Source organism: Melopsittacus undulatus, chromosome 1 (genome assembly GCF_012275295.1).
Source record: "Melopsittacus undulatus isolate bMelUnd1 chromosome 1, bMelUnd1.mat.Z, whole genome shotgun sequence".
Taxonomy (NCBI): Eukaryota; Metazoa; Chordata; class Aves; order Psittaciformes; family Psittaculidae; genus Melopsittacus; species Melopsittacus undulatus.
Genome location: NC_047527.1, coordinates 131,006,874 through 131,026,828, shown reverse-complemented (window position 1 = coordinate 131,026,828; position 19,955 = coordinate 131,006,874). Strand labels below are relative to the sequence as shown.

General features: G+C 38.8%; 1 protein-coding gene across 1 annotated transcript in view; it reads right to left on the bottom strand.

Annotated features, from left to right (window-relative positions):
- The window catches only part of TOPAZ1 (testis and ovary specific TOPAZ 1), a 36,194-nt gene extending 18,552 nt beyond the window's left edge, over positions 1–17,642 (bottom strand). The window contains 9 exon segments of the mRNA XM_034060603.1: positions 82–199; positions 2,496–2,557; positions 4,612–4,751; positions 8,171–8,238; positions 12,314–13,900; positions 13,943–14,768; positions 16,255–16,441; positions 16,979–17,086; positions 17,088–17,642. Of these exon segments, the coding sequence (XP_033916494.1) occupies positions 82–199; positions 2,496–2,557; positions 4,612–4,751; positions 8,171–8,238; positions 12,314–13,900; positions 13,943–14,768; positions 16,255–16,441; positions 16,979–17,086; positions 17,088–17,642 (3,651 nt within the window).
- Between the last annotated feature and the right edge of the window lie 2,313 nt (positions 17,643–19,955).

The window sequence follows — 19,955 nt, the reverse complement described above, 5'->3', positions numbered from 1 at the left end:
AAGAAATTCCTTAAGATTTTATAGGTAAATAAAACACACATAAAAAAAAATTCTGGAAGGTTCACCAAAGCAGCATACGATACCATTTGTTTGGGCTTTCATTTCTGTAGTTTCACTGAGGACATTTATTTTCGGGGCAGGCAGTGGCAATCCTGATAGCAATCCACAGTTCACAAGGCCTTTGTATTTACAGTCATTGCTGAGTATTGAAAAACAAAAATCTGTTTAGCCAAATTAAACAGGCGCTTCTCCCATGTAATAAAAAACTAAAAAAAGGAGGAATAAGCACATAAAAATTGATAATTTCTTCAACAATTGACACAACACTTCAAAACTTGATGTAAATTTAAACAGTAGCAGTACCAACAACTTTTCTTTCATTACTCTCATTGCCTGGTCCAATCCGATTATGATCTTGGCTGAGATTATTATGTCTTCAAGTGGAACTATATGAAATTCAATACACAGGAGAAAAGACACCCGTGAACAACTTCTAATTTTTTTTTCACTGTGCTGACAGCAAGACTAAGATGATTTCTGTCATCTCTGAAGAAGCATCTACTTTTCAGCAGCCTGTTACGTAATACCTGTCAAAGTAATCCACAAAGCTTTTGAAATCACATTTGAAGAGCCAGCTGCTTTCTTTCCTAATAACTGGCTCTACTTGGCAGAAGACTTAGGTGATTTCAAAGGCAACTCTGTTCTGCCTTCAACTATTCCCACATATGTGCAGTTCAGATAATTAAACAACTAAAATGTGATGATTTCCAAAACAAGCTGAAAATACTGCTAGCTAAAAGCTTAGTGATCTCTTTCTTATTTGTAAATAAAGCTACAGAAAAAATAATCCCCTTTCATGAGATCCTCCTCCCCTTTCTCCTTTAATTAAGGTTCAGTACAAAGGACATTTCAGCCTGCTTACTGTTTGGAGACAGAAACTGCCTTGCTATCCCATTAGGGCTACCTATTTAGTATTTCCCAAAGCCAGGATAAGCAAAATCCTAAATTGCAGGTTGGTTTTAATAGAGTTTCAAATACAAATGCTACAGCAGAGAAGAATAAATTCGACCTAATAAACCAAAATTCTTTATTTTTAGTCTAGTTATTATACTGTACAAGTCTCCAGAGGAAGAAAAACAGAAAACTAGATCTGCGGATCTAGTTAATCAGAAATTTAAAGTCACCATGACATTTTTTTCTGCTTTCTTGTGATGCCAGCCTCAGATCTGACACAACAGGATTTTCATAGCAGCTTACCTTCAGGACAACAATCTCAGCTCTCTTTTTAATCTAGACAAGAAACTACACACAATTTTGTGAGGAACTGTAAACTATATAGCTTTACAATCAACTTCCCTTTTTTAAGGAACAGCATCATTAGAAGTAGAATTTGCTACATAAGAACAGTAACTATTTTCTTCTAGATGAAACTTTGCAATGGTAACATTTTTTGAATCAAACTAGAGAAAACAGTTTGACTCCAAATGAAAGAATAAATAAATTACTCTTCTCTAGATGCACTGCATTTTAACTAAGAAAGTAATGCAGTGTCACTTGCACATATTTTATCCAGCATAGTCTACTTTCCTGTAGTATAAAGAACTATTTATGCCACTATGGTAAATTTAAATGGATATTTTACCAGAAGGAGGAGCCTGGAGCTCTCTAGTGGATTAATGAAGAGATGCAATATTCTCTATTAACCAAATTCTGGTACACTTCAAGTCTGTCAGAGAAATGTAACTGGTGCTGGAAAAAAACAATACCCTCTTCTATACCAGCTGAGGTTTCACAATTATTGTGAAAATTACTCTGGAATACCTGTTTTTTTTCTCTTCTCATTACTCAAGAATTACATCACTTAAGTATACTTTTTCTACAAAGTCTTATTCTGCTTCATGTTTAGGCTGATGTTGAATGAAGTTTCTTGGCATGACACTTCAAGTTGTATGTACAACAAACACTGTAAGCACAACTTGAAGACAGCAGAACAGCAGAGCACATGCTCGATTGACTTCACATGCCACATTTTTAAGTGCCTTTTTCTACTGCTGTTCAGGTATCTGTCAGCCTGAATTTGAATGAGATCTTTCAATTCTTTCACCAGTTTAGGGAATCCCAAGAGGCAAAAAAAAAGCTGAATGTTTCAATTGATTTTTCTTTTTTTACTTCTGATAAGTGCTATTGCGGCTGGAGATGCATCTTATGATACACTCACATTGAGATGACAAAGCGAGACACTGGCATAAAGTGGATATATTTCATCACTAGCCAGAGGACAAAAGAACCTCTATTGTCCTGTCTGGCAATACTTGTCTTGTACTTTGCACAGTGAAATTGTATTATTTCAGATATGTATTTTCTTCATCACAGAGTCACAATAATACAGAAAACCTGAATTTAAATGCTGACGGTGTTTCAGGAAAAACATTACATTTCATTTGTACAGTAACTAGGGAGTATCATAGGTTACATGAAGAACACAGTATATGTACCTTTTTTCAGCTTCACCCTTTTTTTCTTCTTTAACATCAGGCACTCCATCTGCAAACCTGAACTATGAAGATATTTAAAATGTACTTTCAGATACAGCAAAGCACTACGAAGCCTCTTATACTTCACACTACAGATTTCAAACTATTAGTGATCACTGGAAAGTATGATAATAAGAATCTTGACTGTAAAAACTGTAATTTGGATGGCAGAGTTACTCTTACACCATCTTTTTAAAGGGTGTAAAACTGCCATTATATGTTGTAAATGGTGTGAAAACACTGCCATTATACCTTGTAATCTTTAAAATGGTGATTTTTAACTGGAAAAAAGGTGACACAATTGTCTTTTCTTTGTTCCCATCAGTAGTCCCAGCAATTTTAGGCCCACTGCCCAATTTTAACTGCACTGGACAGATGTGTAGAAACCCACAAAAATATTTCACCAAGTTTAGTGAAAATGTAAAGCTGTATTGAGGACAAATCTAAGGCTTTTTCTCAGCTATGTACCACAGCATATAGGAAAAAATCCTCAAGTATATGGAGAAGAAAGACGGAACCTGACATAGCTGGGTGTGAGAAACTGAAAGGACTGATACAGAACAAAATCACGGAATCCTGGCTTTGTTTTGTCTGTTATTCATGAAGTAACTTGAACTTCACAGATTTATGAGAGCCAAATAATTAGAGATGGACATGTTCTCAATCGATTTCCAAAATTTAGTTTACCAGTTCCCCACGTATTTTTAGGGTTTTCTCCATGGTTAAGTTTTTGTCCTTCTCACAGTATTGTTAGCTGGAAAAAAAACCATCACCTGCCCTATGAATCACCCCAAACAGTAGAATAATTGCAGCAAGTGTTCTGCCACCGCACTTCCTCCTCACATCTGCAAAGCTAGTTTTCTATCCACATACAGGAATAGATTTAGGGCTGTATTAATACTTCGTGGCTTAAGTTTGGTAAAGTTTGGCGTTTGGGTAATATTAGTTGTACTTACTTACCTTTGCCCAACACAGCACGGAAAAGAAAGCATTACGATACTGATTTTACAAAGCCACAACTCTATGAAGTAGCCCTAGCAACTGACCTGGCAGTCTTGCAATAGGTACTATACTTACTCCAGTAACTGGAGGTAGTTACTCCAGTAACCTATTCTGTTTGAGAGACCCTTTTACTCTCCCTAAGAGGTCAGGGAACAGCATTCCCTTTGTGAACGAGATGTCAGCAGCTCCAGTTCCCTTTGCTGAAGGAAATGTTTCTGTTCTGCTTTTAAGTAATGATTTTGCCAGGGAAACAGATTTCCTAATGTTTGATTACCTTATCAGTTACTTACCAGTTTTTAGCCATGTGGCTTTTACAGTTTAACTTATCCAGTTAAAACCATTATCCACTCTTGAAGTAGTGGAAAGCAGTAAAATGCTGTCAGCAGCTATGTCTGAGTAGCAGCAAGCTGTAAATTCCAATCCATTATAAAAGTAGTAAATAGCATAAAACTTCAAGTCTTAAAAGACCTAGACTTACCATCTACAGGAAGGAAGACAGAGAGAGTAGAAAGGTCAGATAAAGTCACTGAGCACGAGAATGGTTTAATGTTCCCTCTGAACTACTAGGTAGTCAATATGATAATGTAATGGCTTTTCTGCCCAAGTAATGAACCACAGAATGATCCTCCTCAGATATATGATGGCTGTGCAGCTCCCCAGCTTTCCAATAACATGCCATCCTTCTGAGACAGAGTGGTGAGAAGCATTTAACACCAACTTTTAAAACTAGTTATGTTATGTAAAAATGTCACATATGCACAGTAGTACTCTTAGGTGTTCTCTGGAACAGTAATTTTCATACAACTGGTAATACAGAGTTGCTGTAATAGCTGATATAACTATCTTGTGTTTCAAATTTGAAAATGGGTTATTAGTGACAATGTGGAAACACCCCAGTTCTGTCAAGCAAAACTTGTATTGTCAATAGCACAGTAACCTCTGAAACACTATATTCTTTTTTTACAGGAAATTAAAAATTTTGTTGCTAAACCAGCATCAGTTATTAAAATTATCCAACTACACGGACCATCATTTCCTAAACTACTTAGCAACAGAAAACAGGATTTCTCAGTACCTTTTCATCCACATCAAAACTCTTCAGAAGTTCATCTAATTCTCTTGATTGCCCATCTTCAAGAAAGCTTTCAGTAACACCTGTAACACTCCCAAAAGGACTGCTTCCTCTGGATGAGTTGTGGGGTTTAGTGTCTTTAGCTGAAAATGTATAAATGCATTTGTGTTTCCCAAGCTACAAGACAACAAAGCCTTAATACTAATGACATTTAAGAAATCCTAGTACTTCCTGAATGTGAGATTTATTTGTAAAATTATTTCACCCTTAAAGCACAAACTCTTTCAAATACATATGAAATTGAATCTGTAAATAAAATTCTATCCAAGCTGTAGAACAGGTTTATTTATATAATATTTATTTTGGTATTGTAGAAAAAAATTCAGTTAAGCTTTGTTATTAAAACACAGCCAAATATATATATGGTAATTTCCTAAGCAAAAGAGTTAGACTTTGATGCAGAAAGGTGCAAGTTTATTGCAATGACATGATGAAGCCCTGTGGCCAGCAGGTTGAGGGAAAGGATTCTCCCCCTCTGCTCTCATGAGACCCGACCTGGAGCATTGTGTGTAGTTCTGGGGCACCCAACACAAGAGGGACATGAAGCTGTGGGAGCAAACCCAGAAGAGGCCACAAAGATGATCAGAGGGCTGGAGCACCTCTGCCAAGAAGACAGGCTGAGAGAGATGGGCTTGTTGAGCCTGGAGATGAGAGGGCTCATATATCTCATATGAGACGTTGTATCAGTCTTTCAATACCTAAAGGGGGCCTACAAGAAATCATAGAATCATAGAATAGTTAGGGTTGGAAAGGACCTTAAGATCATCTAGTTCCAACCCCCCTGCCACGGGCAGGGACATCTCACACTAAACCAAGGCTTCATCCAACCTGGGCTTGAACACTGCCAGGGATGGAGCATTCACAACTTCCCTGGGCAACCCATTCCAGTACCTCACCACCCTAACAGTAAAGAATTTCTTCCTTATATCCAATCTAAACCTCTGCTGTTTAAGTTTCAACCCCTTACCCCTTGTCCTATCACTACAGTCCCTAATGGATAGTCCCTCCCCAGCATCCCTGTAGGCCCCCTTCAGATACTGGAAGGCTGCTATGAGGTCTCCAGGCAGCCTTCTCTTCTTCAGGCTGAACAGCACCAACTTTCTCAGCCTGTCTTCATATGGGAGGTGCTCCAGTGCCCTGATCATCCTTGTGGCCCTCCTCTGGACTTGTTCCAACAGTTCCATGTCCTTTTTATATTGAGGACACCAGAACTGCACACAATACTCCAAGTGAGGTCTCACAAGAGCAGAGTAGAGGGGCAGGATCACCTCCTTTGACCTGCTGGTCATGCTTCTTTTGATGCAGCCTGGAAAGGGACTTTTTACAGGGACATGTAGTGGCAGGACAAGGAGGAATAGCTTTAAACTGAAAGAGGAGAGATTTACATTAGTTATTAGAAAGAAATTCTTTACTGTGATGGTGGTGAAGCACTGGCATAGGTTGCCCAAAGAGGCCATAGATGCCTCATCCCTAGTAGTGTTCAAGGCCAGGTTGGACATGGCTTGGAGCAGTCTGGCCTAGTGGAAGGTGCCCCTGCCTGTGACAGGGAGTTGGAAATGGTTGATCCTGAAGGTCCCTCCCAACCCAACTTATTCTGTGATTCTATGAACTAAATTCAGAAACTCAAAATTCATGTAATATAGTAAACACAATGAGAATTCAGTGTCATGAAATTTCAGCACCTTTTGCAGACACCACAGGAAACTAATAGAAAGTAACTACAGCTTTCTGATGCAACTGTTTATGTGCAATGGAACAACTCTGCATAGAGAAAAAAAAATCACTATTTCATTGTATCACATGAATAAATTTCAACTGCACCACACTGTCCAGATACAGGAAGAATCAGATTATTATTGGAAGGGCTTTTATCTTAATAGTCACTGGTCTCTGTATAACCAGCAACACAATGCACATCTGCTTGAAGACAATGTAAGATTCCCACTTGACAGATGAAGAGTATTGATGTCATCCAGAATACCTTAACTGTAGTAATCGTTGCTTTTCTTAGACTGTGAATCCCCTGAGACAAGAAGCCATGGCCTCACTACATAACACAAGACATGAAAGCAGTAATACCTATACATTCCTATGTATTTACATATTTCTAAATAAATAGATAAATCGTGGGTAACTACCAAAACCAAGCACCTTTATTTTGTTCTGTGCAGGTCTTTTAAAAAAGTCATATATCAAACATAAGCTACTACAGGCACTGTTAATCTAAGAGTACGATGTGATCCTTAATTTCTCAGATCTGTGAAGGACATACTTAAATCTTTTTCTTTATTTTAAGCACCACAAAAAGACCCAAAGGCTTTTAGCCTCGAACTTCATTTAGAACATGAAGCAAAACAACAGTCCAAGAAAATGCAGAAGTTACTAAACAGTACAGGACTTGTTGCCAGGTCTGTTTTCAATCACCTCAGTACTGCAGACACCATGTCACAGGTCCCTCTGGCTCTTTATATGGCCAAAGGTGTAACTGTGTACTTCCTCCCTACTCATCCTCAGGGAACTTGAGTCTGTTTCTTGGTGTCTGAACAATTACACCCTCATTTTATTTTGCCTTCTTATCACTGAAGCCTGAAACTTTCTCTCCCCCAGATAGGTACTATTCACTCCTTTTTCTCCAGGAGGCTACATCTCCCCAAACCACTCACTTTTTCTACATGAAAAGTATTTCTTTCTACGTGAACACATTAATATAAAAACCAGCACGAGACATACCATCGCAGATACTTTTCAAGCCTGCAACAAAAACAATACATAATGGCTGAGTGTTAAACTAACAGCAAGCTGACAAACTGACACCAGAAAGGGGAACACCAAGAACCTTCAAAACCAGCATCAGTACACTGTGCCTTCTCCAATGTGTTAGTTTTATTCTCCTGTTCCGTCAACCTGTCGAAGGGAAACTGCATCATCAGACATAGTAGGCCTGTATGCAAGCCATAGAAAACAAAACAAATCACACTCAGATGCTGCCTGCTTGGACTGTTCTGCTTAAAATAGGATGAAAAAAAAACCAACTCAGAAGTATCCTTCTCTAAAAAAAACGCATCCTTAAAAAAATGGACACTGACAGAAGAATGGGCATAGCATCTGCAAAAAAACAAAAGTACAACCTGGAAAAAAAACCCTATTTTAAAATTCTGTCTGCTAATTAAGAGAAGAACAAAGTGAGATTGTGACTCACCCTCCAAAGCAGCATCACAGTACTCAGTGACTTACTATCAAAAAACAACCAAAACCCAGTACTATCAACACACGAGTACTAAAGAGAAGCACATGTTCCCTGTAAGACTCAGGTTTGCACCATTTCAAGACATCCACTTTATATGCATTAGGAAACAAAATGCTGTTACAATAAAAAGGTGTTACTGAAATGCCAAATTCTCATTTTATGTGGAAAGCAGAAAGCCCTGGTTTTGCTACTGAACACCTTTGTGGTTACTATCTTCTCTTGACTATACATTCAGAAATCTCCAAAGACTCTTACCTTTTAGCACCCCATCACAGGAAATTTCAGTATCATCTGACATTCCAGATTCCTGCATGGTAATGTGTCTGTTTGGGAAAAAAAGTGTACTTACGATTTCCATCTTGCACAAAGGCAATATTAATCTAACGAGTCACGTAAAATTAAAGTTCTCAGTAACACTTTTAGCTATGGACAAAATCCTTACATTAAGCACATTGTCATAAGACAGTTCTTCACACTCTCTTTTGGCTTTCTTATAACCATGCCTACAAATACACACCTAAATGAGTTAACTAATACCAAGCCACTTCAAATCTCAAAACTTGTTAGTAAAAGCCCATTACTGCATTTCACCTTTGTCTAAAATACTGAGAATGCAAATCTGTAGAGCAAATTACGGAAATACTGTGCTAATGAGCCAATTCATCAGTTTCTACAAAATGGGATTTATGTTAATATTATATTCAAGATAATTTGCATAACAATGAATCTTAAATAGAATAACAAACACATTTGTTCATAGAACTATACTTCACCTATTTTAAAGATAAGTTGGAAAAAAGGTAGTATTTCTCCACAAAAAAGTTCTAAAGATAAAAATACATAGTAAAATATTACATATAGGATATATAAAACACCATAATCACTACAGATCTTGGAAGCTTACCCCTGGTAAATGACAACAAGTGTAATGACAGCAAGCTGCCTAGTAAAATGGAACAATGCAAATTTGCAACAATTTAGTGGAAATGAGTAAGTTCCCCAGTATGTGTAACTTGGAACTACGCAAACATTCAGGCACGAATATGAGATGCATTATGAAGCAAAGTTGAGTTGAGCAGAGACAAAAAGGTTATTTACTACAGGCAAGCTCTCTGTAGGCTTTCTTCCCCTCTCCCCCACTCACTGTATGTGAAATGCAAAATTTGCGTGATTTTGCCTGTAACAATTTACTTTCTTTTTGTAAAACTGCAGTGCAGACAGTTCCAGAAAGCTGTCATCTTCATAAACACTGCTTAAAACTGGAAATATTAAACAGCATCAAGAAACTGAAATCTTTATATTCAGGTCAAAAGCTACTTCCAAATCTTTACCAGATTCTCCTAATTGTGTAGTGTGAAACAGAAGTTGTAAGAATTTTGGAGCTGAATCACTGTTGTGACCAGTATGTTCTCCTTTTGAAGAACACATGCTCTCATTATCTGAAATTTGGAAAAATTATTATCCTTAAATTTTCATAACTAAAAATACTCCTCCATCTTTTAAGGTCACAGACAGTCAAAGATGAAAGGCGTCATTAGCTAAACATGTCTTGGTGTTTAAATTCAAAACTCAAACACAATGGAGCCACACTAAAAGTTACACATCTCCAGTGGCTAATAATTGCCACCAAACACTTGTCAGTGACTGAATCAAGAAGGTACAATCTTCACACAGTTTCAATGCTTTGGTTTCTCAATGAAACTTGAACAAAAAATATTACTTCATTATAGGAACTGTCATTTTGACAAGCTGCTAGATCTCAGATTTTTGTAGTGGGAAGAACACTACAGATTAAGGCACCAGTCATTTCCTTTGCAGTTACAACTTAAATGCTATTAAATTCAACAGCAACACTCAACACATCCTAAAAACCTTTTTAAGAATCCAGCTATATTGTCAGAATAACTTGCTAGCAGAACTACAGTTCTTACTGCTCTGTACCAATGCCAGATCAAAGTATCAGTACACAAGACGTACTGAAGTCCATCCTCATGCATTTATGCACTAATACAGTTTTAACAAAGATCCAGCTTCTTCCTATCATCATCTGCCTGTTCTCATTAATCTGAAGGGAAACCATAACAAAAGCTATGTATTGACAGAGCTAAAGAAAACATTCAGCAACAGCTATCATGTGCAGCCAGTAAGGGTTTGTATTCCTCTTCTACCTAAGATCACCAAATTACATTCATCTAGAGTGTAATGGCTAACATTAACCAAATGTTAAACAAAACATGCATATAAACTAATATTTACACAAGTTAGACATGGTTTACTATAGCACAGTTCTGACTCACTGTTCTACATGGACAGATTGAAGTATCATTACAAGCTAATACTAAGCTAATGTTGCAACAAAGCAAAACCGAGTATGCGTAAAATAAGAAGTCAAACAAGAAAACATACACAATAGCCTAGAATACCTCTAAAGAAAAAAAAAAAAAAACGGATATTAACAGAAACAGTATTTTATTTTAAAATATGTAGTATGATGTCAGTGTAACTCTGCTAGCATAATCACTTTGGCAAAGACAGCTAAGTCCCAGTTGTATCTGGCGAATACTAACAAAAAAAAACATAGCAGTATGAACTGGGCATTATCTGGTATTATTAAGGAATATAAGCTACCTGATAAAACAGGTAAGGTTTATTGCCTTATTTTAATATTGTTATACTCAGTTCATTACTATGTTTCTGACTGTTACCAACTTTGATCAGTCACTGCCTAATGATCTTTGCATTAAATTATGGAATTTAAAAAGCAAAACCAGATCATTTTGCCTACTTGTTTAGCAAATTAAGGGGAAATTCTAAGAAATAAGAGGTCTGCATTTTTACTTTCCTTGGCTGGTGGCAAGCAAATTCAGCAGATCCAGGAAGAAAGCTGAAATTTGATTTCAGTTTTCATCTCTCTAAAGGCTGTGATAATGTTACTGTAACTCAGTGTCATTACTACTTAAAGGAAATATTTATCCTCCCTACAAAGTACTTACAAGACCCAATAAAATTTTCAGTTATACAAATACCAACCTTTACCACCATAACCAAAATGAGAGTACAAAGGGCTTAAAAGTTCTCATCTTCCATTCTGTGCAATGTCTATACAGCCAGTTGGAAACCATCTCAGAACAGCCCTGGGGTAATATACAGCAAATACTCATTCTGTTATGTAGTGTATATGATATAATATATACACTGTACACAAAATTAATAGTAATTCTAGTAAATTTATTATGCTAGAGCCTAGCTGCTTCTTGAGAAGTTTGATGCTCCTACTGAAGATTTGCCCTGTTCTTAAGAGGCTTGTTTTTGCATAAGCTTGATTCTGCAAAAATATTTTATTAACAACTGAAAGTTTTATATTCTCATGTTTAAAAATCTGTCCAGTACCTCAGAGAAGCTTTTCTTCTTCTTCTTTTCGCACGCGGGTTTAATAAAGGGGAAAGGATAAGGAGAGCAAAGAGGAAAATAAATTAATGCAGTGGCATAATGTTGAAAATAATTAAAACATTATTTAAAATAAGGATAAAGCCACCCAGAAAGTGCACAGGAAGAAAATTATAACATCCCTTCCAATAAAAAAACCCTAATCTTCAGAGGAAAATCTTGCATTATTTGTATCTAAGCTCTGTTTTCCTTTGTATGATGAAAAATGTGATCTTAAAACTCATTTATCAAACACAAGTATCAAAGTTTAGAGAGAATACTAGTCTAGACAATTGATGAGTTCCTCTGTCCCATGAAGGACTACTACCACTTCCACAAAAATTTTTCTACTTTAAACTTCTCTTCCCCCTTCAGTGACTTTTATGATCATCTCAACCCTCCAAAAACCTTATTACCTAGTCATTAACATCAGGATCACAAACATCTATAACATGTATGCCATATTACAGATTTGAAAAATACATCTGGGGGTAGAAGAAAAGCAGAGGAGAATGGCAGAATGGAATACTACTGTAGAGACAACCAGTTACTCATACATATCCAGCAAAAGACTAAGCTACACCTAGAAAGCATGCTAATATTCTGCCACCTCACAACTAAAAAATTCCCTCAAAGGGGTATCTGCTACCTCCAAATCGAGTCAGATTACTTAAAAACACTGAGTTATTAGTTAAGAATATTACTCTTCCTGTTTTGTTTATACATTTCACTTCACTTGGTCTAAACAAGTTCTTTAGGACTATTGTTTTCCTTCAATGCAGATATAATCCTAGTTCTTATGAAAAACAAATTATTTGCATTCAGAATATTGTCATACCTCAATCAAATTTTGACATTTAAATTCAACTATCAAATTTAAAAATTCTGTAAGGAAGCCTGGCCACTACAACCAAAGTATACTGATATGAGAACAAAATACTTAATCATAGTAAAGCAAAATTATATGCATACCTAAAATTATCATCTACTGAATCTTTATTTTCTGAGGTAACAGGACACACGGGCTTAAGATCCTGTTTTTCATCTTTAATGGAGATGCTATCGTAGGACTCCTTCTCAGAATAATTTTCACAGTCTACAAGTTCAACCTTCTCTTCATTATTGTATCCAAAAAGGTCAGGGTCATCATGAATCACATCAATAACAAGAATATCTTCCTCATAAGCGTGAAGAATATCTGGAATATTTCGACTTTGGTGTTCTGAAAGAGTTCCACTTGTTTTGCTACCATCATTTATTTCTAATGCAACAGGGTGGTTAACTGCATTCCACGAATGATCAGGAAAACTAGATTTTAGTACACATTCAGTACCATGGAAATCAGGCATAGGTGATTCTGGCTGTCTGTCAGGAAAAGGATGTGGATATAAAGAAGAATGTTCAGAGAGAGTAGACAAGGTTGAAAGGTTTTTAGGGACGTCATGGTGGAAGTCCTTACTGCTGATCTCATCTGCTTTTTCCTTTGTCGAAGCTGTAGACGTAGCATCACTTGCAATAGTAAGAGGCTGCTGCTCAGATTTTACCAAGAAAGTCTCTTCACCCATCTTCTGCTTTCTTGAAACACTACTGCTGTCAAAAAGCTCTAGTGGACTAAAGGTTTTTGTTTCCAATGAACAGACAGATTCCAATTTCCTGGATGCAGGTTTGTTTCTGCATAAAGGAATTTTGAATTTTTTCAGGTTTTCAGTGTTTAATACTTTCATTAGCTTTAAATCAGAAAACGTCTCTTTCACTACTGATGTCTTCCTGCTAAAGTTCTTTCTGTGTGTGTCACGTGTAGATGTACCTTTCCGGACTGCCACAGACAGGTTTCTTTTTGTTACAGTTCCTTTTTTTTTATTTTTTTGCGTTCTTGTAAAATTCAAGGTTGCTTTAACTTCTTGCACATCATCACGGCTAAAAGCCACAGCACTTCTATCTGCATCAATGGGGGATTCCACATTTTCACTGCTCATTCTCAAAGTTTCATCAATATCCATGGGAGACAAGCCTGATGTTTCAAGTGAAGTCAGACATTCAGTATCTGAATCTATTACTTTGCATGTAGATTCTTTGTTAATTTCTTCCAATGACATAGGCAAATCCAACTGTCTCAAATTCTCAGTCACAGCATTGCTTCCCACAGTTTCAACACTGCTTTGATCAGAGGATTCCTTGAAGGTGGCCCTTACAAGTCTTTTTCCTTCTGAGCTAGACCCAAGATTTTTATGAACCCATTCAGAAGTCCTGGCACAAGATTCAAAAGGCCAAACATTTTTACCAGTCATAGGTACTGCTCTTTGACAGGTAATCTGATGCAATTTCTTATTAACTTTGTTTAATTTTTTAACTGTCCTGCTTTTGTGACTGTTAGAAACACCGTGGACCTCATCAGCTAGCAATTTCAGGCTAGCTGAGGCAGCAGAATGATGTGCCACGCTGTTTGAATTTTCTTCTGCTGTTACTGAGAGCTCAGATCTCTTAAAGCCATCTTCAAATGCAAGTGATTTGGTACTGTTCTTTCTCCAGACTGATGTATTTTGTGCTTCCTGACTATTTCTTCCTACATAAAGATTTGACATATGATCACATGAAGGTGACAGAGTAATTTCTTCATGATTTAGTCCCAGGACTTCAAAGGAACCTGACCTGGCAAGTGCTGCTTCTGCTTGTAACTCATACTCACTGCCATTAGCTGTGTCTGTGAACATAATCTGCATTGCTGATTTCTCAGTCATTTTCTTTTTCCTAGGCTTTCTCCCAATATTCAACTTTTTACCCCTTAAAGACTTATTGTTTTCACTCTGACAGCATGAAAAACACTCTTCTCTGTTTTGAGTTTTTTGTTTATTGAATAATAAACCACCTTTTATGGGTGATCCATTTTGCATTCTAGTAGTGCTGCAATTCATATCACTCTGTTCTATAGTACCATCAAGAAAAACATGCTTTCCTTTATCCCGGTCTACATGGATGAATCTATTCAATTTGTAACTGCTGGTAGTTCCACTAGCTGAAGACTTCACAAATGTATTGATGTAACTACAGGCCTCTAATCTCACAAATGGATTCTTTTGTCTTGCACAGAACAAGCCATTGCAATAGTTTAGGGCTCTTCTGCAACATTCAGCATCACATTTTGCAGATACACTTCTCTCTCCTTCACCTGTAGTCACGCTAGAACTTTGCAAGTATTTGACTTGATCAGTTCTGGGTTTCCTTTTTTTATATTGCACACCAGACTGTTTTGTTATAGAATGGCACAGAAAGTTCTTGCTTTGGGTCCCACCTAAAGCAGCAACTGCAGGAGATTTACAGGGGTGAGGTTCCTTTTCCTTAGAATCTTCTGATGGGTTTTGATTTGTCTTAAGCTTCTTCACAGCCTGTGTACCAGAATCTTGATCACTTGCTTTCCATTCTTCCTTCACTGATTAAAAAACAAAGAAGTGTCATTAACGAGTATGCTAAGGGAAAAATACCCTATTGCAATACTTTTTTTATAGAGAACAAAAAACAGTCAAAGCTACTAATGAACACAATGCTGTAAAAAGCTAAAACACTTCCATAAAGTTTTACTAATTTATTTTAAATTAGCACTACTAGCAGACTTACAGTAACAAATTATATTTTGTCTTCAGAAACAAATGTAAGCAGGACCTTAAGGTGTCATAAAGACATTGGAAGTATTTAAAACACAGGTGGAAACCAAATTAGAGTAAGTCTGGCAAGAAAATTCAGATGCTGTTGGCACACTTGGCTGTACAACCTTTTGTTTACACAGCAGATTCTCTATATTAGGAAAGCTTGTTCCTAAGAATATAGTAACTTTAGATATATAGTCCAACCAAATGCATCAGTCTGTTCAAGAAGATTCAAGAAAACTGCGGGACTTGCATTTTTATGCAGTACTACTTTTTATTTAAAAATAAAGATGATGTAAAAAACTGTACATCCAAAAGTTTCACCTGGAGAATGGACTCAAGAATGTACCAGTAGAATGTTGAGGGTTTTTCTTATTTTTCAAAGTAAGAAAGATACAATTGTAATATGTCTTTTTTTTTTAGAATATGGTTTATAGATAAAATATTAATAACCTATAGCAAATATTTGTTTTTGAATGCACCCGCTTTGAAAGTAAAAAGAATGTCTTTCAGACAACTACCTGAAAAAAAATGAGACTTTTAGAAATTCTTTAAAAATTGTTCCAGTTTGATAAAACACTCTCTTAAAACACCAAAACACAATCTTTTTTTTTCTACATCTTTCAGGGTTTTGCAGAGAATAGCTACTAAAACCCAAGAAGTTCTGAAAACAAAACCTATAAAGGCAAGCACCAAAACAAGACAGCATGATGGATATTCAAAACTAATCAGATAATATACATATGAATGAAGAATTGACAATTTTTTTGTTTGGCTTTGCTGAGACTACTGCCTCCTTTCCTGCTTGTGCCTGACCTTCTATGTGTAAATGAACTGACGACTTCTGAGGGGAAAAAAGAATAACAATTTCTTTCTTAGGGCTTGTAGCTGCCTGCACCCAGAAAGAGTATCTGGCCTCTTCTCTTTTGTGCTAAAGAACTGCTTTTCTCCTTCAATAAAACCTTTCCTCTTCCTAAAATTCTGTTTTCTCCTAAGACTGGTATTCAGAGTACTGTCAAGCAGACCCTAGCTCATATCTCTGCTTTCTTGTGCTAAGTTAGTAGCCATCCACCAAGAGCTGTTTTTAACTAAGAGTTAAGAGTACATGCCACTCTTTCTTGTGCTCATGTCTTTGTCCCACACAGATACATCTGCAAAAGAAATATTATCTCCTGTTTTTTCACTTTTTAATGGGGTCTTACTGCAGCACCTTGTCCCAGGAACCCAAATTCTGCACCTGTACTTCTGCAACAGGGCACAAGTGCATATCACTTTCCCCCAGACTGTCTGCTCCTTCCTGAGGGTTTGAGCTCTGCTGCTCTTCTTTCATGCAACGCTTGGGCATCTTTCCGCTGGTTATTAGTTGTTCTTGGCCACTTGAACCCTGTAGCCACTGTGACACCAATGCATTTCTGTCCATCTTCCCCAGACTCATTGCTCCTATTCTGCACTCTGGATGCTGCATATGCAGTTCCAGCAAGGCACATCTACCCTTTTCTCTGGGCCCTTGTTGTTTTGGTTTCATTAAGAAGGCCCTGCCTTTCTTGCTCAAGCATCTCATTCCTTTCTCCTGCACCCATTTCTTGATCCAATTAAAGAATTTGGGGCCTACAAGAATGCTGGGGAGGGACTCTTCATTAGGGACTGTAATGATAGGACAAGGGGTAATGGGTTCAAACTTAAACAGAGAAAGTTTTGGATAGATATAACGTTCTCTACTGTAAGGGTGGTGAGGTGCTGGTACAAGTTGCCCAAGGAAGTTGTGAATGCTCCATCCCTGGCAGTGTTCAAGGTTAGGCTGGATGGAGTCTTGGGTAATATGGTTTAGTGTGAGGTGTCCCTGCCCATGCCAGGGGGGTTGGAACTAGATGATCTTAAGGTCCTTTCCAACCCCAACTATTCCATTATACCCATTTGACTTTTTGAGCCTATCTACCTCTTCCTGAACTGCTGGTTCAGATAAGGATTCCTGAGCCTTCTCAACATATGGGATTTATATCTTCAGTATCATTATGGAGTTAGTGCTTTTCATTTCAGTACTACATGTACTGTTTCTGGGTTGCAGCACCTCTGGTTCTGGCAAACAGGAAATTCTGTGTCTCTCTTATGCTCTTGATTTCCTCCTCTGAGGATGAGATTTATAATTTTATTTCCATAAAGGAATACTTGCCTTTTTCTCCCGAAATCCCTGAACTCTCCTGGAATGCTGACTGGTTTAGCTCTTCTGTGTTCTCTTCTTTCCTTTCAGTCACTGCCAAGAACTTATTTTGCAAAGTAGTTTCTGAGAAAAATCGCTGCTGACCTTGTTCTGTCCTTCTCCTTTCCCAGCATGTGACTGCAGCCACAGTTGCTACTTGCAAATCTTCACATATAGCAGTGTCTGAAATCGGCAGCTCTAGACCCTTGTTGATTCTGGAAATCCTCCTGCATTGTATCTGCTTGTTTTTTTTACCTGGGAGTCTCTGGCTACTCTCACCTTGCTCCTTCTGCATGGGTGCAGGAGAAGCAAACTGCTCGCACAGAATGTTGGAGAGCATGGCAGGTTGCATCCCTGCCTCACATCCTACCCCTGCACCCAGAGAGCTTGGGCTGGTGAGCATCTCATCAGCCAACTTCACATCACTGAGGGTTACCACCTTCCCTGACCTTAACTGTGGCATCTTACATGCCTAGAATTAGCAACAAAATCCACTCACCAGTGCACCTTTACCAGCAGCACCCCAGCTAACCCGGCACCTAAGGCAGAGGCCTAACTAGGAGGGGAGCACAACCTCGCTAAGGCCTCAGAGGCCTGATAGCAGACAAGCCCAGGCGTCCTGAGGAAAGCAAGCCCAGGCTCACCACCGAACGATAGCCCACCACCGCCCCGAAGCCCGGAGCAGCTCCTCACCGCGCAGAGCGGACTAGGAAGCAGCCCCACATCTTCCCCCCACCAAGGGCCGCACCGCGGACATCCGTGCCACGCAGCCGGCCGCCTCCCGCCGCAGAAGCCGCCTGAATCACCCCCGCTCCCCTCGCCCCGGCCCTGGTCCACCGATCCGTCCCTCGACGTGTCTCTCAGCGCCGCCTGCCCGCACGCGCCACTCGAAGGGAGAAGCGGGTACCCGCTGCAGGGGCTAATGGCGGTGCGGCCGGCGGGGGCGCGGAGCGAATGGTGACCGAAGGCGTCTGCGTGAGGGAGGCCTCGAGGGGGAGGTGCCGAGGTGAGGAGGACGGCTGACCCGGCGCGGAGAACAAGGATTATGTGCGGTCCAGTGTGCTAACACTTACAGTCAGGGGCTTTGCAGGTCCTCTTGCGGGTTTAAGGTCGCCGCCTTTACAGGGAAACCTCCTCTCCAGAGTGGGCCGCGTATGGGGTTGGCAGATGCTGTTCCTCTAGGCCACAGAGCTAGGCCGGGCGGTGGTTTCCGAGCTGCAGCTGGGGAGCCATCATGCTGCTCCCTTGGTACCCAAAGCCCTATGCCGCAGTGGCCACAGGGCGAGAGGCTACCAGGCCTGGCCACAGCCGCAGGCCCAGGGGATGGCCCGAGGTGCAAGAGGCCTGTGTGGAACTGCCAAAACCTGTGAAGTGCCAAATGGTGGCAACCGGTCAACTCAGAGCTGGAGTCGGGGAGACCACCCCCCACCCTCCCGGCTGCCGGTTTCTTCACGTGTTTCATTCACCTCAGGTAAGCAGTATCACCTCGTTTGTCCTGAACACTTAAGGGGCTCTCTGATACTTGTTTCATAGCTGTTGCCTATGTAAACTTCGTATTTCAAATAAGGCAGTTTCTGAGGACTGCAGTTAGGAAAAAAGTAGCTCAACTAGTTAGACTGTATAGTCATAAAACAACCAAAGTTGGTGTTTAGGCTTCAAATGTGGTGATAGTTTCAACACAAAGGTAGGGCACCAAAGTTTCAGGACCATCCCCCAAGTGATAACGTGAACACATACAAGTAAGCTTACAAAACCAATGTTGTACAAAGATCTAAATGGTAAGTGCTATGAAAATCATAAATAATTAAACTTCATAAGGTGGTATTTTAATGCCAGCAATGCAGTCAGCTGAATCACAGGTGGTTGGCAAATGACTATCCCTTTCTGTTCACAGATGATCCTTGAGGGAGTGAAGTGCCTTACTCAGATTCATGGCACCCTGACTTATTGCTTGGAGGTGTTCATATTTCATGCACCCTAGTTTGAGACCCATGCACAGAAATAAAGCTTTTTTGTCACTACTTTCTAGAAGTGCAGTATTGACGATGTAAAAGAGTAGCTGAAGAGTAAGGGCATATTCTACCAAATGACACTGGCTTATTACCTGACCAGCTCATGTTACTCGCTTCACCTGTTTCTCCACCTATAGGTAGAGCTAATACATCGCTGTCCAAATACAGAAAGCAGCGCTTTTTTGGCAGAAGCTGTCAGTAGATGAGGAACAACAGGCAGGCTGGGAAACCAGTAACTTCCTTTTGCTTATAATCTTCTTACATGCTTAAGTACAACAGAAAAGTCACCAAGTGGCTAACTAAAGCTAAACAGAGCAGAAAATACAGATTTCTTTGATAGTTTCTACCCTAGCTCAGTAATGTGCTTTAGGTCTTTCAGACAGAAAAGGCCAAATAAAAGGGAGTTAACTGCACAGCATGTATCATTGTCAGTGTTCTGCAAAGCTGTGTTTAACAGAAAACATTCAGCTCTGGCAAAATTTAACCTTCTCCAGTTCAAATATAATGTTCTCCAGTGTGTAACACGGTCTTTTGGTACCAAGACAGGAAATGAATGCTAATTAAAGACATTCATAAAAGTCCTCAGAAAGGATATTTTGAAGCACCTGTGGATTATGTTAAAAACATTGCAATACTGCTAAAAAGAGGTAGTATAAACATTGTCTTTTAAAGTGGATAAATTTAACTGTCATTTAAAAATACTTGAAAGAAGAGACATTTTTAAAAGAAATTCTGTTTCAAGTGTTTATTAAAACTGTAGGCTA